Here is a 10,196-nt window from a genome sequence, read left to right as displayed (position 1 = left end):
CAGAGGGTGGGGGGTGGACAGCCTAGCTCCTGCTTCTGGTTGGGGGGTACTGGGGGTTGTCCCTTCCCCTCCAGCTTTTCTCCATAAGGCCCACCTGGAACTCCCTTGCCCAACAACAGCAAACGCTAGGGCCCCCACGTCCTGCTCTAGGGCCCTCCACCCTGCCAAGAACTGAGGGAGGGCCTTGTTTTACTCCCAAGCTGAGGGGAGGGTCCCCCAGGTCTGTGTCAGTCATGTGATCAATGCAGAGTAACCTCCCCGGAAACATTCATAAGTTTAATCCACGCCAGTAATAAAATCGCATTACATTTCTCATAAAATAAATGTTCCCATTTATATACAGAAGACAGACTGTACAGGCCCAGCCTGGCCCCAGGAGGGGTCACACACAGACGGGCAGCGGCGGAGGGAGGGCCGTCCCTCCCATCGAGGATGGAGGAGTTCTGATCGGCAGGAGAGCGGCTGGCCGGCCAGGCGGGTGGACAGGCGGGTGGATGGACAGACAGACGGGCCTGGAGGCCAGGTGCCGGGCGTTACTGAACGTGGGAGTCAAAGGTGCCGTTGAGCTGCCCCTCCTCATAGTCCATCTGACACAAGATCATGTTGTTCTTCAGGAAGAATTTGTCTCCCACACAAAATCTGGAAAATCCAAGCAGGAGAGAGAGGCCATGTGGGGTCCCAGCGGATGGTAGGAGCTCCAGACAGGACCCCACCGGCACAGGAGGACATGGGGACAGTGAGGTCCTGGGGAGTCTGTGCCTTGAGCTTTCCAGACAGGATCCCAGAAAGCCCCAAGCAAACCCAGCCAGTCACCCTGGGTGAGCCCAGCCCTCAGCCAGGCCCACAGCCCAGGCCAGAGGCTTCCACAGCCAGCTCTCTCGTGGGGTGGGGGCAGCGGTGGGCTTGGTGGGAAGGTGTAGAAATGACGCCCAAGAGAGGGAGAAAGAGAGATGGACAAAGAGATAGGAAGAGACCAAGAGAGGAGAGGGAAAGAGAGAGGCAGAGGTGGAGAAAGAAGCAGGGATTAAATGGCCGACTTTTCCAACCCTCTGTTCCCCACCCACCTTAAGGAGATGGCTCAGTGACGGGCACTCGTCTTCTAAACAGAATCTGTGGGTTTCCGGGAAGAGGTGACCCTGTCCCAACATCTTCCCTCTAACCTAAAGAACGCCCTGCCTCTCCCAGTCCTCCTCAAGCACTGGAGGATTCAGCCCTTCCCCCAAAGATGTCCCCGGGGGTCAGACGCCTTGAGTGGGACCCGAAGGTCACAGGCCCGGTCCCAGGCAATCCTGCTTCAACCACCAGGTGGCGCTGCAACTTCACCGAGCCCCCCTGGCAGTGGGTCTGGGCATAGCCCCAGACAAACCAGTGTTCCCTGCAGGTCCCCCTGGACCTTAACCTCTGGAAGCATTTGTATGAGCTCTTTCCTAACTTTGGGGCTCCTGAGCAAAGGGCTTTTAGGGTCTCCCACAGGGCAGGGGGGCAGGGCACAGAGCAGGGGCCAAAAGACCAGAAAGAAGGCTGGGCTGGAACCAGAATCACAGGAATGAGTGAGAGTTCCCCAGGGGTATTTCACTGGTCAGGTCTGGGAAACTCTTCTCACTAGAATGTCCATGCGTGTATCTGCATGTAGCACACAGGGCACAGGACACACACACACAGGGCTCCGGTGCACATACATTTAAAACACACATGCACAGGCATACTCACCCATCACACACACACAACACACACAGACCCGCCTGGTACACGGACATTTAAAAATACAATCATGGACACAACACACAACGTACACACAGCTCATGCACAGCCCCGTCCATTCCGCTTGCACAGAGATGAACCCCACACGAGTACACATGCTATTAGAGCACACACATTTGGCTGGAGGGCTCAGGCATACATAACACACACACATGCATGTACATACTTACAACAACATGCAACAGAACCCGCGCTTGCGTGCGTGCCTCTACGGCACTCCTGGTCTGTGGCAGCAGGTGTCAGCTAGGGTCTGCTGAGTATGTTGGGTCTGGTACGGACCAGCACTCACCTCTGGTTGCAGAGCTGGCAGGCAAAGCAGTCGAGGTGATAGACGTTGTCCCGGGCCCGCATCACCATCTCAAAGGCTGGAATCAGCTTGCTGCAAGCGGCGCAGTTTCCTGTGGTGCCGAAGAGCCTGCAGAGGGAAGGGTGCAGAGGGCTCAGGGGCCTGTGGGGAGCTGTGGGGGGCAGGGGAGTTGCCTTGACTTGGGGGCCCACCTGCCCCCTACCCCTGTAGTTCAGCAGGCAGGCCCGGGCCAGAGGGAAGAAGCACAGATGACAGTGTCTAACTTCGGCTAAGAGAGCAGGCTTCAGAGAAATTGACACAGTCACTCAGGTAGGAGCCTGTGGGGACTCAGGAGTTGGTTGATACTGCCTGTCCCCTGGCTTCGCTGACAATGAGGGCTCCCACTGGGGTCCCTCAAGCACCTGGGGCTACCAGAACAGTAAGTAGGCTGGGCCCTGAGCAAGGATTCCAGGCTTACACAAGCTTGAACTTAGATACAGTCTGCCAGTCATGGGCTGTGTGTCCTTAAGCAAGTCATTGAGTTTCTCTGAGCCTGATTTATTTCAACTGTAAAATGGGGACTGAAACATAGCCTTCACAGGCTTGTGAAAACTGTAACCTCTTAGCCACAGCTCCTTTAGTGAATGCCTACATAACATTTGCTATATGCCAGGTGCTATCCTAGGGGCTCTTCAAAGACCAAGTCACTAAATCCTGACAACACCACTATGGGGTAGTCTTTTTCTGCTACTGACTCATGGTGTGACTTGCCTAACTCCCTTGAGCCTCAGTTTACCCTTCTTTAAAATAGGGATGCCGGACTAGATGATCCTGTTTAAAGATGCTTCTAAAACAGGACTGATGCCAAAAGGAAGTTTCAAGGACATCTGGCACAACACCTCTTTGGGGCAGGCACCCCTCCTCTTGGCTGCTGATTGCAAAGCTCTAAGGACAGGGAACTCACTCCCTCCCCATTCAGGCCTGCCCTTGACTGGACATTCCAGGGGTATGTGCCAGCCAGGCCCCAAGTGAGGCAAGGGACCGAGAGGCAAGCGGGAGGCCCTCTAATCCCTGATTTGTCCAGCTCAAGCTCAGGCGCCTGCAGATGAGCGTAGCTCCATTATTCATCAGCCTGAGCTGCCTGGTGGCTCAGATTAAGGCAGACAAAGGCTGGGCCACAACATCTGCCCGCCAAGAGGGGCCTTTCTGGCCACCAGTCCAATGAGAAGTCACTGCAGAGGGGCAGGTTCTGGGCAGACATTCTCTGGGACTGAGCAACTCAAGGAAGCCCCACAGGCCCCCTGGCCTACTGGCCCGCGTGGCCTCAGAGTCATTCCTGGGCCTCTGCCAGAGCCCAGGAAAATATCTTCAGGCTCCAATAGCTGGCGGGGCCCAGGGTGCTTGTGGGTGCATTGACCTTATAGATGAGCCCCTCCTGCACTGTGATCACCCCTGGCCAGGTCAGCTGGTCTGCCATCTCCCCTCAGCCTGGCTGGGTTAGCCCCCAGGTGATGTCCTAAACCTCCAGACTTGGAGGCAGCTTCCAGGTTGCCAAGGGGTGAGTCCCCAGTGCCTAACCCCTCCTCTTGGCCTCAGCATCTCTCCTCCAGCCCCAGGCTGAGTCACACATCTTGGTTTATAGCACCACTTGAAAAAAAACAAAAACAAAACAAAACCTCCTACAAAGGCAGAAGGTGGAGGCAGGTAAATCTTAGGCTCTTTGGGTAAGTAGGGGAGCCTCTGCTGATAATCGTACCCTCCTCCGCAACAAGCCCAGTTCTGAGCAGAAGGAGCCCCCAAGAAACCCTGGCCACGATCTACTAATTAATGCGATGGGCCTTCCTTCCCCGCAAGGCCCAGCCACCACCCAGCAGCCTGCATGGGAGCCAAATGCAGATGCTGGGTCTAAGCCAAGGCCCCTGCTTGGTGGACTCCTTCCAGCCTTGCTGATGTCATAGATGGCCTAAGGGAGGGATAACTGGGGGAAGCAGCCCCAGGGAATAGGATCCAGGTTGTAGGGGAAGGGTGGGTTGGAACTCTGAGGAATGCAAGGTGGGGAAGTGTTGGTATTTTCACTATCTATAGAGGAGTAAACTGAGGTTGGGAAAAGAGGCTCAGAACTAGTTTAAACCCAGGTTTTTAAGCTCCAACATCAGTGGCTCTTCCAGGGTCTGACTACCTACCAGATTCTGCAGGCATGGGGGTGTCTAATCCCAGGGCCCACCTGGAGGATGGGGAGCTGGGCCCTGGGGATATTGAGGAGGAAACCAGCAGGCCAGGGGGCCCAGGGAAGTTGGAACTCCCCTACTTGCTCCTGGAAGCTCCTTCACCGCATCCCTTCCTCGATTCCAGGGACAGGGTGGGTCAGAAGCGCCTGGCAAAAGCAGAGGCAGAACCATATTGGTGCCCTTGGGAGGCTCCTCTTGGATGCCCGATGGTTAGAGACATGCCCTCCCTGGACGAGTGCTGGGCACTGAGTCCCAGGGGCGGGGGCAGGGGGCAGGATGTGTGTAGACTGGGTGTGGGGGCTGAAGCAGGGCAGAGCAGGGCCAGTGTGGAGAAGGGGGCTCTCGGGGCGGCAGGGCCGGGGTGCGTGAGGGGTGGGGGAGGCCGCCCACCTCAGGTAGTCGCGCCGGCACAGGATGAGGTTGGCCTTGGTGTAGAGCGTGGAGCCCACCTCGCCCAGGCGGCAGTCGCAGCAGGCGCACTTGAGGCAGTCCTCGTGCCAGTACTGGTCCAGCGCCTTCAGCAGGTAGCGGTCCTTGATCTTGCGGTTGCAGCCCGCGCAGCCCTTCTGCTTCCCTTTGGGCTGGACGGAGAGCATCGGCACACCTGCGGACGGACAGACAGATGGACACGGTGGGCGCTGTGGCTCAGGACATGTCCCTCTGCTTCTTTCTGCTGCCCCCTCCCAGGATCCCTCCCCGTCTCCTTGGCAACCACCTCTCCTGGCCTTGGGTCCCGCGCTGTGGGGCTGCAAGGCACAGCCTCCTCCCCTGGCCCATGAAGGTCCCTCCAGAAGCTGCAGGAGCCCCAAGTCTGCTCGGCTGCAGGCAGGCAATCAGCCCCAGGGCCCAGCCCCCCTGAGTCACCCCCCTCCATCCAGCCACTGTACCCTGTGCTGTGTGACCCACCTACACCCGAGGCCTCCTCAGGCGGCCCCATCTCATCAGCGCTTCCAGCAGCCCTGAGAAGCTCATCATGGGCTTGGGTTCCACTAGATCTGTTTGCCACCTCAGGACATCCTCACACTGCAGTGTGCTTTTTATTTTAACCGGACACATCAGACTAAAGCCTCGTGGTTGTGGGGGTCTCAAGAAGAAAGTGGAGTGCTCCTGTGATACTGCCGGGGGCACAGGAGCTCTGGAGCTCCTGGCTGGTGTTGGGGTGACAGTGGGCGCTGGCCTCGTTGCTGGTCTCCCTAGGAATGTTTCTGCATGTGTGCCTGCTCAGGTGCTAAGTCGGCTCCAATTCTGTGACCCCGTGGACTGTAGCCCGCCAGGCTCCCCTGTCCATGGGATTCTCCAGGCAAGAATACTAGAGTGGGTTGCCATTTCCTGTTCCAGTGGAACTTCCAGACCCAGGGATCAAACCTGTGTCTCTTGCATCTCCTGAACTGGCAGGCTGATTCACGCTGGGCCACCTGGGCAGCCCCCAGGAATGTTTCTAGCTAGATTCAAACTTCCTACCTGCCCTAGCCTGAAGGGGAGTTTCAGTGCCTCTGATCCTTGCTCGTCCTACCAAAGTAAGACTTGGAGACTCTGGCCGGCTCCCAGGGCCCATATGAGCTTCCCAGCACACAAAAAAGTGGTGAGTACAGAGGACAGGAAGCTCAGCATGGCCTTGCCTGGAGGGAGGGGCAGACCACCCAGCAGCAAGCGAGTGCATTCACTCGCACACTGGCACTGCATGCAGGCGTGAGCTTGTATGTGCACAGAGGCACGCTCCCAGGGCCCCAGCCCTGAGGCCACAGGGAGGGGAGGTTGAGAAGGAGGTGAGGGTGGATGTCTCCAGGGGACCTGGACACCCATGCAGAGCCCTGCGGCTCGGGTGTGGTGAATTCCAGGCTTGGATGGAAGTGTGGGGAGTCTCAGAGACAGGCTGGACAGCGGGGTTGCCTGTGACACTAGTCTAAGAGCCCCTCACAGGGGTGGTGGGGGTAGAGGGTGTTCCTTCCCTGACCAGGGCACTGCTGGGCTGAGGAGTCGCCTCTGGAGGAAAGAGCCCAACTCCTTCCTGCCCCCTCGGTTTTCCAACAAGCCCCTGAAGGCTCCCTCTTCCTGGGCCCATCTTCTCCAAAGGACCTGCGTACTCTCCAGGCTCTGGGTTCAGTTCTAGTCCCAGGGCACCCCTCCTCTCGGCCCTCCCCCTCACTGTACCCCCCCACCCCAACCATTCCCTTCCTTCTTCCAAGGGTGACCCTTCCTAAGGCTTCAGGAGAGAAGTAGCTTCCAAAGGACCTCAGTCTCAGAGTCCACAGATGTCTGGTCAGAGGGGCTCCCAGACTTCTTATAGGCAAATGCTCTCATTCCACAGGTGGGGAAACTAAGACCCAGACAAGCCAAACTGCTCATGTAAGCCCCACATCAAGTTGGCCTCTGGGGTCCTGCGTCCCTCCTGTGCTCTTCTCCGCCTCGCTGCCTCCTCTGGGAGAAGGGTCGGCCCTGGAGAACCCAGGATCAGCAAGACAGGCGAGGGCAGTGTGGAGGCCGACCAGGCTTCCTGTGCTGGGCTCGCTCCTTCCTCCCCCAGTCCCCGCAGGGCCCATCTGTTTAGCTGGGAAGTCCGCTGCCTCATTTCCTTAATGCAGCTCTAAAGGTTAATTGGTCTGAGAGAGTGATGGAGCTCAGGTTGGCTGCGTCCTCAGGACTGCCTGTGTCTCCGCTGACAGGGGCCAGCCCGGTCACAGAGCTCTGAGGAGCCCAGAGAGGCTGGCTGGGGAGCAGACACGCCCGCAAGCTAAGAGGGGCCCAGGGGACCTTTCCAAGGCCTGGCCTACAGGGAGCAAATGCGGGAAGGATTCAAAGAGCTGGGTGTGGGAAGGTCTGGGGGCTCCCGGGGGCAAAACTGTCCCTGGGGCCTGTGGAGGGATAGCCAGCCAGCATAGCTGTGCATATAAATTCCAGCTTGGAAAACCCCAGGCGAAGCCTCTATCCAGCCTCCCTAAGGCTGATTTTACCCTTGTTCCCCTGGGCTGGCAGCAGACCTGGCTCCCTTCCCAGACATGCTGGGCCCTCCCGGGGCTCTGCACTTGTGCTTTCACTGCTGGGGGGTTTGGGGGTGGCTGGAACTTCCTTACTCAGGGAATATATCTGGCCCACTAAGTTATTCCCCCAAATGAAGGGGGATCTCAGCAATAGGAGTATCTGTCCTGCTCCATATTCCATCTGGCTTGACTCCTGGAAAGGCTAAGCCTGCAGGGCTATAGACCACATGGTAGCTGGTAATTCTATCGCCGCTGAGATGGGGCACCTAGAGGACCCAGGGATGTTATAGGGAGTGAACCTACATGCTGCCCCAGGTCCCCAACCTGGCATAAGGTGGGGGCTCTGTATGGCCTGAACGCCCTGCTCCAGGCAGGCTGCTTATCTGGACACTGCTTTCTGGGCCCTGGAGAACTCTTAAGAAGCCATGTGGCTCCTGTTAGTGTCTGATGTCCACTGAGACACGGAACACTAGGGTCAGCCTGGCCAAGGAGGTCCCAGAGCATCCGGAGAACTTGTGCTTTCTCTGCCTAGAAAGTCTGAGGTCCTGGGAGAAGTCTGACTCACCTCTCCCTTCCTTAGGGAACACTCACGCTATTTGCTCTCCCTGGGCTGGTCCAGGAGACTTGAAAACACCCCTGGCAAGGTGAAAGGGCTTTAAGGAGGACATCTATGGTCCCTTTTTCCCCAGATAGAGCAAGATGCTCCCCAGAGGGTCTGGGCTCTTCCTCCCTGTCCTGCCTCCCCAGCCCCCTTCCAGCCTGCCAGTGGGCCCTGCAGACACCTCTTCCCTCCCTCCCTCCCCTGCCCGGCTCTGGGAGCTGAGCCTCGGGCCATGCACTTTCCATTAAGGAGATAGCATCCTTTTGCTGAAGTCCATTTGGGATCCATTTTAGTGTTATCTAAAAATCAAATCTACATGGTAATCCTTTTAATGTACTCCTGACTTTAGAAAAAAAACAGCTTTGCGCTCCTTCAGGAAAGGTTTTAAAGCATTACCCAGTAATTACTACTCACCCATGAAAACACTGATATTTTACAATGGATGGTGTTTGCCCCTGCACGCGTGTGCAGGCTCATGCTGACACACACACACGGGACCCAGCAAAATAAACTAATGCATTCAGCTTGAGTGTTCCCCCAAATCTTGGGGTGTGCAGGGGGATATTTGAGGGGAGATGAGCCCAACCCTTACCCTATCCCTACCCTGGTCGGACTGAATCCCTGGGCGGGCTGATGCAGGAAGAAGGCAGGCTCCCAGTCTGACTCATCCGGCTGCCAGACACTAACCCTCAGCTCTTTAATCTGGGGGAAAGCCAGACAGTCCGGGTGACCAGGAGGGACTGCCAGAGGTCATTCAGCTCTTCCCACACCCCACAGAGTGGTCTGTCAGGCCACACCCAAGTCCTCAGCAACTCTTGCCACCTACCCCCGGCTAGCCTGCCCCTCAGATCGGACATTTCCAAAGTGCCAAGGCCACCGGCTCCTGGGCCCACCCATGCCTCCAGTTTGGAGAGCAGGCTAAGCCCAGCTGTGGAGCACTCTCTCCGCTCCTAGTGATCTCAAGGGCCGGTCCTCCTCCCCAGAATGCCAACCCCATTCAGTCCCGGTCACTCCACGTTATGCTCTGTGGCTCCCCTGCTGGAAGCCACTGTGGCCACCACCCAGCTCCACCTGGTATTTGAGGCCCCCTCCACTGCCTGGCACTGCTGGTTCCGCTCCCTGCAGAATCCAGGAATAATATTCCCTTTCCATCCTGCAAATGGAGTTCATCTGCTTCTGCCCCAGAGCCTTCCTTTCACCATTGCTCCAGGAAGAAAAATGCCTGGTCCTGCCCACCCCACTCTTTCCCAGAGGTCAGGGTCAACGGTGGAGCTGAGGCTAAGAGCCTAGACCCTGAACTCAGAAAGCCTACTTTCCAGTCTTGGAACTGTCCCAAGTCACCGGAGGGCCTGGTGCAAATCGCTTCACCTTTCCAACTGTCATCTGTGAAATGGGGCCAAGCCAGTTTCCTTCCACCAGGTCATGGTGATGACAGAATAAGGTTCTGCATAGGAAGCCACAGCCCAGAGTCTGGCCACTGGCTGCGACTGACAAATAGGAGCCTCTATATTGCTAACATGCACCCTGGGAAGTCTTCCCCGTTCTGACACTTGTTTTCTTGCTCTTTAACTTTTTATCTTGTCACCACTTCAAACTTCCAGGTTTTGCAAGAACAGAAAGAAGTCCTGTATATTCTTTACCCCAAACCTCTAAATATAAACTTTTTAAACCATATTTACTTTATCCTTCCCTGTTTATCTATGCCGCTACCTCCTTCCCTTCCTATAATTCTTCTCCTGACTCAGTTGAGAGCTGGTTTCAGTAATGAAGCCCCTGAACCCCTTAAAACTTTGGTGTGATTTCCTAATAGAAAGGACAGTCTCTCACATGATTCCAGTACAATGATCAAAACCAGAAAATTACCACTGATCTAATACTGTTATCCATCCATTCAGATTTCATCAGTTCCCCCAATAATATCTTTTACGGCAAAATAAAAGTCATGCATTTCATTCAGTCATCAAGTTCAGTCTACTTGAATCTGGAAGAATTCCTAAGCCCTTCTTTGTGTTTCAAGACACTAGCATCTTTGAAGAGTACAGGCCAGTTATTACGGAGTTTCCTTCAATTTGGTTTTATCTGACACCTTTGACTATATGACCTTAACTGCTCTGTGCTTCTTTGTTATAAAACGAATATGAGAATAGCACTCCTAGAGTTTCGGTGAGGAATCCGGGAGCTAATCCATGTGAAGTGCTCTGGACTAACCGAACCTGGCAGTCCAGAGTTAGCCCCGATTAGTGTCAGCCCATTCAGCACGTGGGGAAGAATGACATTAGTCACGGCTCCATCTCAGGGCCCTACAACCCGTGATGGACACATTTGGAGGAGAATCACTTGAT

General features: G+C 55.9%; 1 protein-coding gene across 2 annotated transcripts in view; it reads right to left on the bottom strand.

The window, feature by feature from the left end:
* Nucleotides 1-255: 255 nt before the first annotated feature.
* The window catches only part of LMO1 (LIM domain only 1), a 41,921-nt gene continuing 31,980 nt past the window's right edge, over nucleotides 256-10,196 (bottom strand). For both annotated transcript variants that reach the window (XM_069555252.1, XM_069555251.1), the window contains exons 2-4: nucleotides 4,666-4,879; nucleotides 2,051-2,176; nucleotides 256-639 (exon numbers count right to left, since the gene is read on the bottom strand). In XM_069555252.1, the coding sequence (XP_069411353.1) occupies nucleotides 534-639; nucleotides 2,051-2,176; nucleotides 4,666-4,879 (446 nt within the window). In that variant the 3' untranslated portion in view covers nucleotides 256-533. The remainder of the gene's footprint in view (nucleotides 640-2,050; nucleotides 2,177-4,665; nucleotides 4,880-10,196) is intronic.

This window comes from Ovis canadensis, chromosome 15, assembly GCF_042477335.2.
Source record: "Ovis canadensis isolate MfBH-ARS-UI-01 breed Bighorn chromosome 15, ARS-UI_OviCan_v2, whole genome shotgun sequence".
Taxonomy (NCBI): domain Eukaryota; kingdom Metazoa; phylum Chordata; class Mammalia; order Artiodactyla; family Bovidae; genus Ovis; species Ovis canadensis.
The sequence above is the reverse complement of the archived record's forward strand: the minus strand, read 5'-3'. Positions and strand labels throughout refer to the sequence as shown.